Genomic DNA, 20231 nt, shown 5'->3' with positions numbered 1-20231 from the left:
TTGGTGATGAAAAAGGTATATATTATAACTGTGGGTGGGTAATCTAAAGTGCATTGAAGATGAATTGGACAGGTTTAAAAAATGATGAAAACCCCTCTGGTTTTCAGATGAGTTGTTGATATGCTTCTTAGCAGTTTTCATGATAAAGGTAGGACATTCGGTGAAGAATAAGTCTCTCAGTCAGGTGTCAAAGGCTTTTCAGTTTATAGAAGAATGAGGGGGAGTGGTTAGTGGAAGACTGAGAAAGAAAGCTTGAAAATCAGCGCAGTCAAATGTAGCAGGATGAATGATTCGGAAACGACTTCGTGGGCTGTGAAGAATGGGAACCCCGCCTCTGGACCGAGAGGTACACAGGGTTTCTGAGAATTGGGTGAACTTTAGGAAAAGCAGTAAATTCTGTTGAAGCTCAAGTTCCATAAGGTAAGTAGGTATAGAAAGCTCCATAAAGAAGTATGATATAGAGGAATGTGAATCAGGGTAAAGGAAGTATTGACTAGGAATGGATTCAGTGTCCAGATTATTGGTAGTGGGTCAGGCATCTTCATTTTCATATCTCCTAATGCAAGCCTTCCCAGATTAAATGAAAATCCAAGTACCTATCATCCAAGTTCAATAATTATCGACATATGACCAATGCTGTCTTATCTTTAACCCTCTAACTTCCCACCCCCATCTAGTGAAAGCAAATCCAAAGCACTATCGTGACTCAAAATCACTTTTTCTCCACTAACTTCTTTCCCTCTCCCACTTTCCTCACCCAATCCCACCACCTTCCCCACCCTTCTTTTTATTTTCAATTTCAGCACCGCAGCTCTAATGGACAGTTCTGCCAGGACTCAGCTCCTAAAAGGTCAGATCTACACAATGAGCAGCTCAGAGGGAGGGGTCAGAACAGCAGTGCCTCCCACTCTTTTGCTCTGGATAGATGACTCCATAATGGTAGTTGGTGAGGCCCGAGTGTCAGTGAAACTTGTTCTCCTGCTGCTCTGGCTTGGGGTGTCTCTGCCCCCTTCTGGCCTCTCCCTGGCTAGGCCCTCCCAACACCTCAGCTCCCCAGAAGTGGTGATCCCCTTGAAGGTGACCAGCAGGGGCAGAGGTGCAAAGGCTCCAGGCTGCCTCTCCTACAGCATTCAGTTTGGGGGATGGAGACATATTGTCCACTTGAGAGTCAAGAAGCTCTTGGTCTCCAGACACCTCTCGGTGTTCACCTACACGGACCAGCGTGCCCTCCATGAGGATCAGGCTTTTGTTCCTGACGACTGCTTCTATCATGGTTATGTGGAGGGGGTCCCCGAGTCCCTGGTTGCCCTCAGTACCTGTTCTGGGGGCTTTCGAGGAATGCTACAAATAAATGACCTTGCTTATGAAATCGAGCCCATCACGCACTCTACTACATTTGAACACTGGGTTTATAAGATCAACACCAGTGAGACACAATTCCCACCTATTAGATGTGGCTTAACAAAGAAGGAAATAGCACGCCAGCAGTTACAATTTGAAGAAGCTAAGGAAATGACTCTGAGACAAAATTCTACTGATAACCGGTGGACCCACTCATGGTTTCTGGAGCTGGTTGTCGTGGTAGATCAAAATTTCTTCACTTACTCCCAAAGTAACTTCTCAATGGTGCAGGAGGATGTAGTTCTTGTTGTCAACATCGTGGATTCCATTTATCAGCAGTTGGGCACTTACGTGATTTTGATTGGGGTGGAGATTTGGAATCACGGAAATGTTTTCCAAATGATTAGCATAGAGCAGGTTCTGGAGGATTTTGCTCAGTGGAAACACATCAGTCTTTCCCGGCTACAGTATGACGCTGCACATATTTTCATTAAAAATCCACTTATAAGTACACTTGGGATAGCCTATGTTGCCGGAATATGTCGTCCGCCTATTGATTGTGGAGTTAACAATTTCCAAGGAGACCCCTGGTCTCTTTTTGCCCTCACCGTGGCCCATGAGTTAGGTCACACTTTGGGGATGAGACATGATGAAGAATTCTGTTTGTGTGGGCAAAGGGGTTGCATCATGAATGCTGTCAGAGTGCCAGCAGACAGCTTCACTAACTGTAGTTATGCAGATTTTACAAAGACCACTTTAAACCAGGGGTGGTGTCTGCACACTCCTCCCAGTCTCGGGGAAGTCCTTACGCTGAAGCGCTGTGGGAATGGTGTGGTTGAAGGGGAAGAGGAATGTGACTGTGGATCTACAAAGCAGTGTGAACAAGATCCCTGCTGTCTGTTGAGTTGCACTCTGAGGCCTGGGGCTGCCTGTGCTTTTGGGCTTTGTTGCAGAGACTGCAAGTTCATGCCGTCGGGGGAACTCTGTAGACATCAGGTCAATGAATGTGACCTTCCAGAGTGGTGTAATGGGACATCCCATCAGTGCCCAGAAGATGGATATGTGCAGGATGGGATTCCCTGCAGTGACAATGCCTACTGCTATCAAAAGAGGTGTAATGACCATGACGAACAGTGCAGGGAGATTTTTGGTGAAGGTGCAAGGAGTGCATCTCAGAATTGCTATAAAGAAATCAACTCCCAGGGAAACCGTTTTGGCCACTGTGGTATAAATGGCACGGCATACCTAAAATGCAATACCTCAGATACCTTTTGTGGGAGAGTTCAGTGTGAGAATGTGGGAGACATTCCCCACCTGAGAGATCACTCTGCTTTGCAGCACACTCACATCAATGGTGTCTCCTGCTGGGGAATCGGGTACCATTTAGGGATGCACACACCTCAGGTTGGTGAAGTGAAAGATGGCACTGTGTGTGGTTCAAGAAAGATCTGCATACACAAGAAATGTGTCAGTCTCTCTCTTCTGTCACAAGTCTGCCTGCCTGAGACCTGCAACATGAAGGGGGTCTGCAATAATAAACATCACTGCCACTGTGGCTATGGGTGGTCCCCGCCCTACTGCCTAAACAGAGGCTATGGAGGTAGCATTGACAGTGGCCCAGCACCTGCCAGAAGAGGAGTTTTCTTTCCACTAGTTATAATTCTCAGTTTGTCTATTTTTCTTTTGCTGTTGACAACTGCATTTATGTACCTTCAAAAACATTTTGCTCTCTAGGAGACCAAGGCTCACCCTTCAGACTAAGAAAATGCTTCTAATTTAATGTCCTATGCATTATTAACTTTTAGTTTCTTGGAGGTAGAAATCTGACATGGGTGAAACTGAGCACATTTCTGACAGTTTACAGAAAAATTAACAGACCTTCCTTTTGTCAGTATGACAAACATTGCCATCAAGCAAAAGTAATTCCTAACATCTTCCCAACTTCTGTTCATTGTCGTAAGCGGCAAATAAAGCTCCATTTTCCCTCTGAATTAGTCCTCCTTGTGTTTCTTGAGCGCAGATGGGACTCATGGGAAAGGCAGGAGACGGACATATGAGGAGTTCCCAGGGTGAGTCTGGCCTCTCTTTACTTACTCCCAGAGTAACTTCTCAAAGGTGCAGACGTTACATTTCTTGTCCCCATAGTGGATTCCATTTATCAGCAGTTGGGTACTTATTTTGATTGGGATTGGAATTTGGAATCATGGAAGTATCTTCCCAATGATAAGCATAGAACAAACCAAGACTGCAAGTTCATGCTACCGGGGGAACTCTGTAGACATCAGGTCATGAACATGACCTTCCAGAGTGGTGCAATGGGACATCTCATCAGTGCCCAGAAGACGGATATGTGCGGGATGGGATTCCCTGCAGTGACATCGTCTACTGCTATCAAAAGATGTAAGGAAGATGGGAAAATTAAATTTTCTAACATCCTGAAAAGGAAGATGATAATATTGCTTGTCCCAACGAACCTCTTGGGTTTCTTTGGTAACCAAAAAAAAGAAAAAGAAAAGTAAAAAAAAAGAGAGAACTTCCCGTCAAGATGTAACCAAACTGATGTTTGTTTAATGAAAACTCCTGACCCTGTTCCCTCTGTGCTTTCTAGCCAGGTTTGTGTGCTCTATTTGCCTTAATTTGGCCGTTTGGATATCCTCTTGGAGTATTTTCTTTGAATACCAGAATATACTCCCCCCCTAAGGGCAGAGTTCTTTTTATCTGTTGTGCTCACTGTTGTATCCAATACCGAGAACATTGCCTAATACACAAAAATATTTCAATGAATTAATATAAATGAATTATTAATTGCATGAAATTTATTAGGAAAAGTGAAAATAAACCTTCCTCCTGTTTTTAAAACTATCACAGCTATTGCTCAAAATTGAACACTGAAACCTTAAAACGTGTATTTATAATGCTCCATTTGGTACTTCCCCTTCGTCAGTCTCTGTGTCCCCAGTTTGTCTTCTCCTCAGTCTATTCTCAGTGTTTTTGGAAATCGTGTCTCTTGAAAACACGTATCTAACCAGATAACCTCTCTATATGGTCCACATAATTTCTGAACACCACCCTTTGTAAACTGAGTCAAGCAACATTTTTGATACATTTTCCATTATGCTTTGCACACTTTGCATCCTCTGGCTATTTTCTGTTTTGACTATACTTGCTGTGTCTTGCAACTACACATCTGTACAGGCAATTCCTATTCCCAAAACGCTGTTTACCTGTCGCATCCAGCGCAACGCGGGCAGTGAGGGTGCGAGAAGGGGCGGTTTGGGTTAAGTTTTTAAGAAAAAAACAAACAGAGACTTAATGCAGTTAAATCTCTCAGAAGGCCAGGGGTCTCTCAGTCTCAGAGGACTGGAGCCCAGAATAAGGCCGACTGAAGGTTTTTATTGATAGATATACAAATACAAGAAAGTAACATTGTTTCTTACACGGTCTGTGAGACTCATACATCATAGCAGAAAAATGTTTATTCCAATCACCGTTTGTCTGTAAACAGCCGGAGCACAAGGTCCCATGATGTCTTACCTAAGGTATGTACCCTCTCAGGGTCAAGTCTCTCCTATTGTAACAGCTCCATTGAGACAAGTGGAGAGAACTGATCTTTGTTTTCCTCATGACTTCTCTCACAAACATGTGTAAGGGAAAAGCCAGAGCCAGCAACAGCTTTTCCCAGGCAGGGGGAAGGGGAGGCAAGGCTCCTTCCCATATTTTTCTAAGGCAGCTCATTGGGGGTCCCCACTCGGTTCCGCCTGGCTTAGGTTGTATCTTCCGTGAGCTATCTTACCTGTCTTTGGCTGCAAACCATCTTTTGGGGACCAGACAGAGAGACATAAGGTGTAAACACAAGGATGGAACAGAGTCCCAGAAAGGCACAGTCTCACAGACTCTTCTTTCCTTAAGGAAAGACACGGGGGGACAGTTGGCTAGGCGGTTGTGTGACTACATTTACCACCCTCCCCCACACCCACTCCACCCCTGCCGTAGAAAATTCCAATTTTACTCTCAATAGAGCTCAAACATCATATCTTTGGAAAAGCATTTCCTTGTGAAATGTTATGTGTTCTACGTGTGTGCTCCTGTCACTATATGGACATCCCTTTGAGGCACTCTACGAATAGATGAGGAGTCTCACAATGTACCAGCAAGGGACAGAAAGAAGAAAAGGATGTCTAGTGGAGCCATAGAAACAGGGAAACGGGAATCAAGAACACAATCTGATTAAACTGGGACAAAGATCCCAGTTTACCTGAGATCCACGTGTTTTAAGTGTATATGTCCGTGTGGAGACAAAAGGCAGCTGCTCCAATTTATTGATTCTCTTTTGAAATTTGTTTGGCTTTTTTTTCATTAAGTTATATTTGATTATAGTCAAATATATCAATCTAATATTCTTTGATACTGGGTTTTATATTTTTTGTAATTTTGTAGGATTAAGCCCCTTATGACAAACATAGTCTTACGTACTGTCTTAATCTGGATTCCCCAAAAAGCAGATACTGACTCCAGGATTTAAGTGGGATTAGTTTATTTTGGAAGCACATACAAGAGCATATTAATGAGCAAGGTTCCCCTGTGAGCTACTGGGGTCATCCCCTGTGGACTCTAAGAATTTCTGAGAACCCAACTCGGAGTATTCCTCCTTGGGGAAGGAGAAAGCTGTCAGGAAAAGAAGGGAGATTCAACACTTGAAGTAGGAATGGACACTGTCTATTACAGCTGCCAGTGAACTCAGGTTGGACAGGGGGGTGTAGGGTGAACCATCGGCATCTACTGAACCCAGGTTCCCTAGAAAACAGATGCTGGGGTAAGGATTAAATGCAAATATATCTTCTGTTGTAAGGGTGACAATTCCTACCAACACTAATGGCTTTCTACTTTATAGGAGTGTGTTTGGTCCACTCATGGAACAGGCTGGGAGCAAGACGGAGTGAATACATCTGGAAGCAACTCTTAACCAACAAGATGTGTTTTGTGAATACATCTCACAGCTTCCTCTGTCCTCAGGGGACAATTCTGAGGTATCTGACAGTGTCTCTCAGGCCACATTAGAATTGAATCCTGGTTCCTCACATGGTCACTTACCCATGAATCTATACCTGCTTTGCTTTTAACCATTTCCAGTCTCGGTTTCCTACTTCATCACCATGCACTCACATCTTGGAATTGTATCCCAAATAAACTCGTCACAGATAAATCCTGTCTCAGGGCCTCAGGGTCAGGGACCGTTGGGACCAGAAGTGATCCTTAAAAGGCAGATCCATAGGATGTGAGATTCTAGAACTGGGTCAGTGAATTGTCAGATGGCAACTAGGACTCATAGTGCAGCCAGAAGATTCGCTGCAGCATCAGAAGCTAAGACTCACTTGTGGTGTGTTAGGATGAGGTACACATAGAAGTGCTGCCCTGGCTTATACAATAGCTCTCGTACTTGAATTAGGAATATGAGAATGATGAAGTTAGTTAACTGGTGAAGAAGCCATGAAGAAAGAAAATGAGAGGTTCGGGTCAAATAACTCAGGCATGGTGTGAAAGTCATAAGATCTCTGTGACACCGTTTGAAGAGAATCTCATCCTATAGACCGTGTTGAAAATAATACCCAAGATTTCTCATAAATATGCAAGATTATAACGATTGCTGAATTCAGAGCTCTAGTATGTTTCCTATGTAAAAATCAGAGGTCCTATTAGGGAAGAAGTGCTATCCTGAGATTTTGGATGAGGACAGTTGAGTGGATGCACTTAAAAAATTGAATTCTGAGATTCTCGTGAACACCTTGGACCACCAGAACTTGTTTCTTACCCTTTGCTAAAAGACAGAAGCCTCTCATGACCTGGAGACCCTGTTTCACCAAAGATTATGCTTATCTTCCTGAAGATCTGTTCTTAACTTCCCCTCATTGCATCTAGACCACTAACTAGGGTTAGTACCATTATTAGTAGGAGAGTAACTGGATCACTGGTCAAGAGAGCTTTGGGAGCTGCCTAATAAATGCCATCACAAGCTAAGAGAACATGTGTAGGAATTGATCCTGGGATACTGTATCAGGAGAAATAGAATATAAGATTATACAGCGGGAAGCTTTTTCATACAGAGGTGCTCAGGATTTAACATCATTGCAAAGATGCCCAGAGCTTATCCTAATGTGCTACTGGAATTATTGCATCTTTTAAGATTTGAAATGCTGACGGACAACAATAATTGAGGTGGAGATGCTAGAACTACTTTGGCAGACAAGTAAATTTGAGGGTCAGGATATTCAGGGAAGCGGGCAAGTTACAACAGATTTATTACAAAGGCCAGAGAAAACACTGCTGACCCTGTGTCTCTGGAGGTCCTAGAGGACAATGTCTTCACTCAAGCACACGAAATACATGAGTAGTCAGTCAGAGGAAAGCAGTCATCATTGGAGCCTCAGTGGTGGCTGTCTTTGTAGGTCAGGGTTGATGGCAGGGTTAGGTCAGGCCTCAGGGTGCCCTGTTACTTTTGGTGAGCTGCTACAGGCTAGGTACTAATAGCAGCCAGATCTGGTTCACAGCATGACCTCTCCAATGCACCTCCAGGTCCAGCAAAGGAAGCTACCAACCTCGAATTGCTTTGTAGCTCCTACCAGGTAGCCCCAGGCTGGTCACAGACAGCAGCAAAAATTGTCCTGCTCCAGAGACCCTCCCAAGAGTCCCCAGAACCAACACACTCAGTGGCCAGCTTCAAACCACAACAGAGCACCACCCAATTAGCCCCACAAGTGGCACACCCAAAGCTGGTCTGGAAAGCACCAGAGCCCGCCTGGGGTGAATCATGCTCCATGGGGTCAGACCCGCATAGGAGCTCATACGATTTGACTGTGGCCAATCCACACAGCCAGTCACCCTGAGGGTCAATCCCACCCACTGACACGCCAACATCAATCAAGGATCAACTACAACAGGAGGGCACACACAACCAACACATGGGACACTCCTGGAGCACCTGGCTCAGGTGATCAAGGAAACTGTGTCACTGAGCTCTACTGGACAACCTACCGACTACATAAGGCCACCCTGGCAAGACTGGGAGACCTAGCAGATCTACCTAATACATAGAAACAAACACAGAGGCAGCCAAAATGAGAAGAAACAGAAACACGTCCCAAATGAAAGTACAGCAGAAAACTCCAGAAGTAGAACTAAACGAAATGGAGGCAACCAACCACCCAGAAATAGAGTTCAAAACACTGGTTATAAGGATGCTCAAAGATATTACTGAGAACTTCAACTAGAGACCGTCAGCATATAAAGGGACACAGAAACCATAAAAAAGAATCAGAAATGAATACCATCAGTGAAACGAAAGCTACAATAGAAGGAATCAACAGCAGATTACATGAAGCAGAGGATCGAATCATTCATTTGGAACACAAATCAGAAAACACCCAATAAGAACATCAAAAAGAAAAGAGAGGGGAGGACGGGTGGCTCAGTTGGTTAGAGCATGAGCTTGGGGCAACAGGGGTGCCGGTTCGATTCCCACGTGGGCCAGCGAGCTGCGCCCTCTGCAACGACATTGAAGTCAATGAGCTTCCGCTCCGCTCCCAGGTGGCCACATGGCTCAGTTGGTTGGAGTGCGGGCTCTCAACCACAAGGTTGCCGGTTCGACTCCCGTAAGGGATGGTGGGCTGCGCCCCCTGCAACTAACAAAGGCAACTGGACCTGGAGCTGAGCTGCGCCCTCCACAACTAAGATTGAAACGACAACAACTTCACTTGGAAAAGTCCCGGAAGTACACACTGTTCCCCAATAAAGCCCTGTCCGCCCCCCCAAATAAATAAATAAATAAATAAAATAAAAGAGAATGCAAAGGAATTGAGGATAGTTTAAGGGAACTCTGAGACAACATCAAGTGTAATAACATTCAAATCATAGGGGTACCAGAAACAGAAGAAAGAGAGAACGAGGGATTGAGAATGTATTTAAAGAAGTAGTGACTGAAAAGTTCCTTAACCTGGTGAAGGAACTAGATATACAAGTCCAGGAAGTACAGAGAGTCCCAAAGAAGATGAACCCAAGGAGGCCCACATCGATAATTAATATTTTTAGAATATTTTACCCAAAAGCAGAAGAATATACATTACTTTCAGATGCACATGGAACGTTTTCAAGGACAGACCGCATGTTAAGCCACAAAACAAATCTCAATACATTTAAGAAGGCTGAAATCCCATCAAGTATCTCCTCTGATTATAACAGTAGAAAACGAGAAACGAAACAAATCTCGATACATTTAAGAAGACTGAAATCCCATCAAGGATCTTCTCTGATCATAACAGTATAAAACGAGAAATCAACTAGAAAAAAGAAAATTGAAAAACACAAATCATGAAGCCTACATGACATGATAGTAAACAATGAATGGCTTAACAGTGAGATCAAAGAAATCAAGATACATTGAGACAGATGAAAATGGAAACACAATGACCCAAAAGTGCTGTTTGTCAGTTTGGAAGTTCCTCAAAACATGAAAAATAGAACTGCCTTATGATCCAGCAATTCTACCTCTGGGTGTTTAGCTGAAGAAATCCAAATCACTAATTTGAAAAGATATGTGTGATATGTGTACCCCTATGTTCACTGCAGCACTATTTACAATAGCCAAGACGTGGAAGCAATTTAAGTGTCCATCAAGAGGCAACTGGATAGAGGATCAAGGAGATGACAGTGTGAGGAGTGCTTCTTGAAATCTCCCCGGGAAGCTACACCAAATTGAACAGCTATAATTCCACAAAGGATTCCCTGCGCAACACACAAGGACACCTGAGCGAACCCCATATGCAATCACCTGAAGGGTGCAAGTCCGGCAAGCGGGGCAAGAGGGAATGGGGAAGTGCAGAGACACCAGCCACGGGGCCACAGGATACAGACTGGAGCTCACTGTGCTCTCGGATAAGAGAAGAATCCAGGCTGCAGGCGCACTCCCTGTAGCACAGTCCTGCCTGAGGGATCAGCATATAATATGGCTGAAGCCAGCGTTTGGGGCAGAGACCTCGGGAGAGAACTGTGGTTTATGCCCTCACTGCCACGCTGAAAACAGAAAACAAAGACATGGATCCTGGTTGCCTTCCCCCACCCTCCCAGTGTTAGAAGCGGTCTCCTGAAGAAACGGTAGCAGTGTCAGATTAAAGAACAGAATATCTAGAGCCCTGGGAACTGCAGTGTCAATCCCGCAGCCACAGACTCACAGCGCAACTAATCCCGGCGAAAGGGAAGGAACTGTAAGGGCAAGACAACTGTGGGCTGGTAGTAGCCATTGCTCAGAGACACAAATGCACCAGCCCCCCTCTCACAGCCCATCCACCCCCACCTTTCAGGCCAGATCCCCGCTGGGGCAACCAGAGCCACTGAGATACACAGGCTCCGCATCGGGCTGCAGAGGTGGCACTGGGACTTCAGAAGCTCGGAACTCTATCGCCCTCTACATGCTCCCATGGTGGCCGTACCCTGAAACTGAGGGGACCTGCTCACAGAGGAGAACTCGCCTACCTTCCAGGGAACCGCACATTGCGTGAGAAGCCGGAACACTGCAAAAGAAAATATAACGCTACAGCATGAGAGAAAATTAAAGGCTGCAGTGGGAGAGAAAATGAACCATTCCAGCAACACATACTGGAAAGCAAAAGAAATACCTCTTTATATCAACCTACTGCAGAACCCACTCCTGTAGATTCCCAGGAAGAGAAAAGAGTCATTAGTTGCCATGAATTACCAAGGTATCAACACAGCTCAAAAACAAAATGAAAACTCTCCAGAAATTGAACTTACAGATATAGAAATATGTGACTTAAATGACAGAGAATTCAAGATTGCAGTTCTAAAAAAACTGAACGAGATGCAAGAAAACACAGGTAGGCAGTTTAATGAACTCAGAAACACAATCAAAGAACAGAATGAACATTTTACCAAACAGATCTGAAATTTTAAAAAGGAACCAAATAAAAATTCTGGAGATGAAGAACTCAATAAAAGAAATGAAGAAGGAAAGAGCCAGCTTAGGTAGTAGAGCTGACCGGATGGAGCAAAGAATTAGTGATATCTAAGACAGAAATCTGGAAATGACACGGATGGAAGAAGAGAGAAACTTGAGAGTTCAAAGAAATGGAAGAACTCTACAACAACTTTCTGACTCCATCAGAAAGAGCAACATAAGAATAATGGGCATACAGCAAGGAGAAGAAATGGAGAAGAGAACAGAGAGTATATTCAAACACATAGTCAAAGAGAGCTTCCCAAACTTGTGGAAAGAACTGCATCCTGGAATTCAAGCAGCAAATAGAACACCTAATTACCTCAATCCCTAGAAGCCATCTCCAAGGTACATTGTATTGAAGCTATCAAAAATTAATGACAAAGAATTCTCAAGACAGCCAGGGAAAAGAAGACGGTAACCTACAAAGGAAACCCTTATCATCAGAATCATCAGAATCATCAGCAGAAACTCAACAGGCCAGGAGGGACAGGAATTAAATATTCAAACTATTGAAACAGAGAAATTATGAGCCACAAATAATATATCCAGCAAAGATATCCTTTAGATATGAAGGAGGAACAAGGACCTTTCCAGACATACAGAACTGAGGAAATTTTCTGACACATGACCGGCATTACAAGAAATACTGAAGGAGGCTATTTGACCTGAAACAAAAAATCAAAAGAATACAAAACCAGGAGTAGTATTACGAGCAGACAGACAGAAGCAGGAAATGACAACCCCTACACAAACTAGGACACTATACACTTAAACATAACATAAAGGGTAAAGAAGAAAATAATATTTTAAAAAGAGAGAAAAAAAGGAAAAAGACAACTTGCTACTGCAACCCAGAAATCAACTCAGGGTCTAAGTAGGTATAACTGGAGACAACAAAAACATAAATGGGGAGAGAGTAAAGGTCTGAACCTGCAAATGGGGAATGGAGAGAAGAAACATGCTGAAGAAAAAGCACTACTGTAAATATGAAACTTTCTTTTACATAAACTTAATGGTAACCACTCAAAAAAAATCCAGAACTGAGATATATAACGTAAAAAAAGAAGAAACAGAGGGAAAAAGCATAGAGTACCACCACACTGAAATAACAGAGAGCAACAAAAAGGCAAAGAAACAATGGAGACACCTAGCCACCAGAAAACCAGTAATAGAATGATAGGAAATCCTCATATATCAATAATCACCCTAAATGTAAATGGACTGTATTCACCAATAAAAATGCACAGATAGCAGGTTGAATCAAAACACAATACCCAACCATATACTGTCTCTAACAGATGAATCTCAGCTATAAGAACAAATATAGACTCAAAGTGAAATGGTGGAAATTAATACTCCAAGCAAATAATATCCAGGGAAATGAAGGTTTAGCCATACTTCTATCAGATGAAACAGACTTCAGGATAAAAAAGGTTACAAGAGACAAAGATAGACATTTCATAATGATAAAAGGGACAATACAACAAGAAGGCATAACACTCGTCAATATATATTCCCCCAATCAGGCAGCACCGAAATATACAAAGTAACCACTAACAGAACTAAATTGTGGAATTGACCAAAACACAATTATAGTAGGGGACCTAAATACATCACTGTCAGCTATGAATAGGTCATCCAAACAGAAAATAAATGAGGAAATATCAGCCCTAAACGACACATTATACAACGTGGACATAACTAACATTTAAAGAGCACATCATCCTAGAATGTTGGCTATACATTTTTTTCTAGTGTACATGGAACATTCTCAAGGATAGACCATATATTGGGACATAAAACAAGACTTAGCAAATTAAAGAAGATTGAAATCATACAAGCATATTCTCTGATCACAAGGCTTTGAAATTGAATACCAACTGCGAAAAGAAAACAGGAAAAAACACAAATATATGGATATTAAACAACATGCTTTTGAAAACTGGGTCAAAGAAGAAATAAGAGAGAGGCAAAAAGTTACATAAAAACAAACGAGGATAAAAATACATCCTACCAAAATTATTGGTATGCAGCGAAAGCAGTAATAACAGGGAAATTTATACCTATACTGGCCTCTCTCAACAAACCAGAAAAATCCCAGATAAACAACCTAACATTACACCTTAAAGAACTAGAAAAAGAAGAACAAATGAAACCCAAAGTCAGCAGAAGGAAGGAAATAATAAAAATCAGAGCAGAAGTAAATGAAACAGAGAACAATGAGACAACAGAAAAAAATTAATGCAACAAAGCCCTGGTTCTTTGTAAAGGTCAATAAAGTTGACAAACCCTTGGCTAGACTCACTAAGATAAAAAGAGAAAAGACGCAAATAAACAAAATCAGAAGTGAAAGAGGAGACAGTACCATGGATACCACAGAAATACAAAAGATCATACAAGAATACTTTGAAGGTCTGTATGCTACCAAATTCAATAACCTAGAAGAAATAGACGTCTTAGAAATATATAACCTTCCTAGACTGAATCACAAAGAACCGGAAAATCTAAATAGACCCATCAACAATAAGGAAATTGATTCAGTCATTCAGAAGCTTCCCAAAAGCAAAAGTCCAGGACCACATGGCTTCACTAGAGAACTCCACCAAACGTTCAAAGACAATCTAACACCTGTCTTCCTCAAACTCCTCAAAAAATCCAAGAAGAGGCAATACCGCCTAACTTATTTTATGAGGCCAACATTATCCTAATTCCAACACCTGGCAAGTATAATACAACTAAAGAAAATTACACACCAATATCTCTGATGAACGCACATGAAAAAAATCCTAAATAAAATGCTAGCAAATCAAATACAGCAATACATTAAAAGGATTATACATCACGATCAAGTGGGCTTCATCCCAGGGACACAAGTGTGGTTCAACATACACAAATCGATCGATGTGATACACCACATAAACAAAATAAAAGATAAAATCCTACATGATTATATCGATAGATGCATAAAAGGCACTTGACAAGATACAATATCCATTTGTGATTAAAACACTTAATAAAATGGGTATCGAAGGAAAATACCTTAATATCATAAAGGTCATATAGGGCAACCGGATGGCTCACTTGCTTAGAGTGCGAGCTCTCAACAACAAAGTTGCCAATTCAATTCCAACATACGATGGAGAGCTGCGCCCCCTACAACTAACGTTGAAAACGGCGACTGGACTTGGAGCTGAGCTGCACCCTCCACAACTAGATTGAAGGACAACGACTTGGAGCTGATGGGCCCTGGAGAAACACACTGTCCCCCAATATTCCCCAACAAAAATTAAAAAATAAAAACACAGTTTCCTTAAAAATAAAATAAAATAAAATAAAATAAAATAAAATAAAATAAAATAAAATAAAATAAAATAAAATAAAATAAAATAAAATAAAATAAAATAAAATAAAATAAAATAAAATAAAATAAAATAAAATAAAATAAAATAAAATAAAATAAAATAAAATAAAATAAAATAAAATAAAATAAAATAAAATAAAATAAAATAAAATAAAATAAAATAAAATAAAATAAAATAAAATAAAATAAAATAAAATAAAATAAAATAAAATAAAATAAAATAAAATAAAATAAAATAAAATAAAATAAAATAAAATAAAATAAAATAAAATAAAATAAAATAAAATAAAATAAAATAAAATAAAATAAAATAAAATAAAATAAAATAAAATAAAATAAAATAAAATAAAATAAAATAAACAAATGAAGGCCGTATATGACAAACCATCAGCTACTATCATAATTAATGGTGGAAAACTGAAGTCCTTCGTTCTATGTTCAGGAACAAGACAGGGTTGTCCCATAGCACCACCCCTATTCAGCGTAGTATTGGAAGTCTTAGCCAGAGCAATCAGGCAAGAGAAAGAACTGAAAGGCATCTGATTTGGAATGAAGAAGTTGAATTGTCACTCTTTGCAGATGACACGATGCTTTATACAGAAAACCCTAACGACTTCACCAAAAAGCTATTAGAAACAATCAGCTAATACAGTAAAATTGCTGGCCACAATATCAATGCACAAAAATCCATTGAATTCCTGTATACTAACAATGAAATTTCAGAAAAAGAAAGTAAAAAAAAAAAAAATTCTTTTGCAATTGCAACAAAAACAATAAAATACCTTGGGATAAACCTAACAAAGGATGTGAAGGATCTATACACTAAAAACTATAAGACATTTTGAAAAGAAATTGAAGAAGACACAAAGAAATGGAAAGACATTTCGTGTTCATGGGCTGAAAGAATCAACATAGTCAAAATGAACATATTACCCAAAGCAATATACAGATTTAATGCAATCCCCATCGAAATACCAATGGCATTTTTAAAAGAAATAGAACAAAAAAATCATCAGATTTGTATGGAATCACAAAAGACCCCGAATAGTCAACACAATCCTAAGAAAAAACAATAATGCTGGAGGTCTGACGCTCCCTGATTTCAGCTTGTACTACAGGGTAACAATAATCAAAACAGTATGGTATTGGCAGAAAAACAGACACACAGACCAATGGAATAGAATTGAGAACCCAGAAATAAACCCACATAAATATGGACAGGTCATTTTTTAAAAAGGAGCCAAAAACATACAATGGAAAAAAGACAGCCTCTTCAATAAACGGTGCCAGGCAAATTCAAAAGCAACATGCAAAGAATGAAACTAGACTGCTGTCATCATGTACCAAAACTACCTCAAAATTGGACCAACGACCTAAACATAAGACCTGAAACAAACTGCATAAAAGAAAGCCATAGGTACTAAACTTATGGACCTTGGGTTCAAAGAGGATTGTATGAATCTGACTTCAAGCACAAGGGAAGTAAAAGCTAAAATAAATGAATGGGACTATATCAAACGAAAAGGTTCTGCACAGCAAAAGAAGCCATCGACAAACTAAAGAGGCAACCACCGAATGGGAGATTTTTGCAAACAACTCCTGCGATAAGGGGCTAATACTCAGAATATATAAGCAATTAATACAACTCAACAACAAAAAGACAAGTAATCCAATTGAAAAATGGGCTAGAGGACATGAACAGAAACTTCTCCCAATAAGAGTTAGGGGAAGAATTGTCCGACTAACTACGGACACAACTACGTTCATGAACTTCCACTGTGTAAGTGCAAACGGCCAAAAGATGTATGAAAAAATGTTCAACTTCACTAGCTATTAGGGAAATGCAAATCAAAACCACCATGAGATATCACCTCGCACCTCTAGAATGGCTATCACCAACAAGACAAATGATAATCCATGTTGGAGAGGCTGTGGAGAAAAAGGAACCCTCATATACTGTTAGTGGGGGTGGAAATTTGTACAGCCACTATGGAAAACAGTATGGAGGTTCCTCAAAAAATTAAGAATAGAATTCCCATATGACCTCAGCAATCCCTCTCCTGAGTATCTACCCAAAAACTCTGAAAACATTCATCCATAAAGAGATATGTGCTCCAATGTTCACTGCAGCATTATTTAAGTGGTCAAGACATGGAAATGACCAAAGTGTTCTTGAATAGATGATTGGATAAACAAGATATATGTACACAATGGAATACTACACTGCCATAAGAAAAGATGAAATACTGTCATTTGCGACAACATGGATGGATCTTGAGATTATTATGCTAAGTGAAGTAAGTCAGAGACAGTCGAGAACCGTATCCATATGACTTCCCTCATATGTGGGATATAAAACTGAAGGCAACAAAGGAAGATGACAAACAAAGAAACAAAAACTCATAGAAACAGACAACAGTCTAGTGATCACCAGAGGGGAAAGGGAAGGGGGGATGGTAAAAAAGGGTAAAGGAGGGCAAATATATGGTGATGGAAGGAGAGCTGAATCTGGGCAGTCAACATATAATGCAATACATAGATGATGTATTATAGAATTGTACACTTGAAATCTATGTAGTTTTGTTGAACACTGTCACACCAATAAATTTTTTTAAAAAATGCACTGGTCTCAGAGACAGAATCATTCTCTAAAGAGTTCAGTTGTGTCTCTCCTCTTGTAGGCCAGTTTGATGGTGGGACAGACTGTCACAGATCAGTGTTTGTTAATAGCTCTGGGGATAATGAGGTCTTACAAAATAAGAGGCCAAGTGGCTGCACGTTACAGCCCCAAACCAAGGGACCACCATCACCGAAAATTTGTCAGGGTTGGAGAGGCAGCTAGGGGATTACCTGTAGGGACTTTTGAGGTGGGAACAGAGCATGGGATCTCTAGTGGCAAATAGATGAGTAGCCAAAGAGTGGGCTGCTTAACATCTACAATCAGCAGAACGCAACAATGGAGGAGCAGGAGATAAGAATGATTGCACCAATATAAAATCATGATCCATGTTCAGTTCCTGCAACAATGTTGAAAAGATAAAACCACACAAACTCAGATTTATGGTACTACAAATTAAAACAGCCTGAGGAAATACAAAAATTCCCTCACAAATGCGCAGGAGATTAATACGGATATAAACAGAGATTGGATAAAAGTAAATAGAGAAAAAGGCTACAAGTCCAGTTATCATGCTTTGGCAAAGAGGTTGTTGAAATAGAAACAAAATGACTCTACTGGGAAGACACATGTTACTTTCCACAATTGCCTTTGGATTAACACTAACTAATCATTTAGCAAATGGTCATCCAACTTCAATTTTAGTAGATTGTGGTACCAAGTGTAAATGCATTCACACATATTTCACAAGGGCATAGTAAATGGGTTCAGACCCGTCATGGATGGAGATACGGACCCATCCACCACATAAGCTACCTGCACAAGAAGCGCTGGTCCTGAGAGCTGTATGGACACCACACAGGGCCGCAGAGTGGCGATCCTATTGATCCTCTACGGCTGCATCCCTCCCCTCCCTTGGGTGGCTGCCCACATCTGGATTGCACATTTTCAAAATGAGTTTTGATCCAAGGACTGAGGCATCTACATTGCACTTATCACTTATCAGACCCTCTCTAGTGCACCATTTCGTTAAAAAAAAAAAAAAAAAAAAAGCTTTTATTGGGGAAGGGGAACAGGACTTTATTGGGGAACAGTGTGTACTTCCAGGCCTTTTTTTTTTTTTTTTCCAAGTCAAGTTGTTGTCCTTTCACTCTTAGTTGTGGAGGGTGCAGCTCAGCTCTAGGTCCAGTTGCCGTTTTCTAGTTGCAGGGGGCACAGCCCACCATCCCTTGCGGGACTCGAGGAATTGAACTGGCAACCTTGTGGTTGAGAGCCCAATGGCCCATGTGGGAATCGAACTGGCAGCCTTCAGCATTAGGAGCATGGAGCTCTAACTGCCTGAGCCACTGGGCCGGGCCGGGCCCCATTTCTAAAGTGATTGCTTCCTATTTCTTTCAACGTAAATTGTTGTCTCTGTACATATATCGGTCAGTATCATATATTTATAGACCTACTGTGCTTAGGCAATTACTGAGATTTTAAATGAGATACTATGACATTAATACCGTGTTTCCCCGAGAATAAGACCTAGCCAGACAATCAGCTCTAATGCGTGTTTTGGAGCAAAAATTAATATAAGACTCGGTATTATATATTATCATATTATATTACATTATATTATATTACATTACATTACATTATATTATAAAAACCCGGTCTTATATTATAGTAAAATAAGACTGGGTCTTATATTAATTTTTGCTCCAAAAGACACATTAGAGCTGATTGTCTGGCTAGGTCTTATTTTCGGGGAAACACGGGAACCAGAGGCCTTAAGAAGAGTATCGGGGACGGACGGATGGCTCAGTTGGTTAGAGCACATGCTCCTAACAACAAGGTTGCCTGTTTGATTACCACATGGGCCAGAGAGCTGCACCCTCCACAAATAGATTGAAGACAACGAGCTACCACTGAGTTGCCTGTGGGCGACCAGATGGCTCAGTTGGTTAGAGCACATGCTCTTATCAGCAAGGTTACCCTTTTGATTACCGCATGAACGGTGGGCTTCGCCCCCTACAACTAGATTGAAAACGGCGACTGGATTTGGAGCTGAGATGCACCCTCCACAACTAGATTGAAGGATGACTTGACTTGGAGCTGATGCGTCCTGTAAAAAACACACTGCTACCCAATAAAATAAAATAAAATAAAGAACTATATCAGTAATATATGGCTCCTTATGCGACTGTTTTAGACTAACGATAAAATGCTGAAGTCATTATATTTCGAATACCTGGGTTTAGCACAACCAGGAATGATGAGAATGCTAGCAGCTGGCAGGAATTAACTGCCTAAAAAAATCCAGGCCTTTCTTAGCTGCTTTCTTTTATCATCACAAAACCCCAGAAAAGTACATTTCACCTCTCAATGTAGCATTTAGATCTGGAAACTTTGAGAGACGAAGATTTTGTTTAAGATCATAAACTCAGCAAGCTGTACATATGTTGAAATTCAAGTGGCTAATGGCAGAAAATTAGATCGTTCTATAATATCTGCCACTGGTTACTTTTTTATGTTATTTTTTTAACACTAGCAATTAAATGAACAAATAACAAAAATCTAGGACCTAACCATTTCGGGAAAACTTATGAAAAAGTGCGTAGCGGTACACACGAGATTTGCTACAGGCGCAGTTATAAAACCTTAGAATCAACACCTTAAATAAGTACAGGTCCTATTGTTAGTGAATCTAAAATGTCCTACTATCATCCGCAAGAATATTAACAATATAACCACACATGAAATGTTAAATGAATTTAAATTGCTAAGTCATTTTATTTCAAGATGACAACCTCAGAAGAGTTATAGCATTATTCAATGATCAGAGTGATTATTGATCATTTCTACCAGTAAGTGCCAATGTGATTTTCTCCATTGTGTAGTTACCAGTTAGCACTCAGGCAGGT

General features: G+C 40.7%; 1 protein-coding gene across 1 annotated transcript; it reads left to right on the top strand.

The window, feature by feature from the left end:
• Nucleotides 1–921: 921 nt before the first annotated feature.
• LOC109439724 (disintegrin and metalloproteinase domain-containing protein 21) lies at nt 922–3075 on the top strand. The gene has a single exon (XM_019719985.2). The coding sequence runs from the start codon at nt 937–939 to the stop codon at nt 3073–3075; it is 2139 nt and encodes a 712-aa protein (XP_019575544.2). The 5' UTR covers nt 922–936.
• Nucleotides 3076–20231: the final 17156 nt, after the last annotated feature.

The sequence above is a fragment of the Rhinolophus sinicus genome, linkage group LG03, assembly GCF_036562045.2.
Source record: "Rhinolophus sinicus isolate RSC01 linkage group LG03, ASM3656204v1, whole genome shotgun sequence".
Taxonomy (NCBI): domain Eukaryota; kingdom Metazoa; phylum Chordata; class Mammalia; order Chiroptera; family Rhinolophidae; genus Rhinolophus; species Rhinolophus sinicus.
This window is presented reverse-complemented; position numbering and strand designations above follow the sequence as displayed.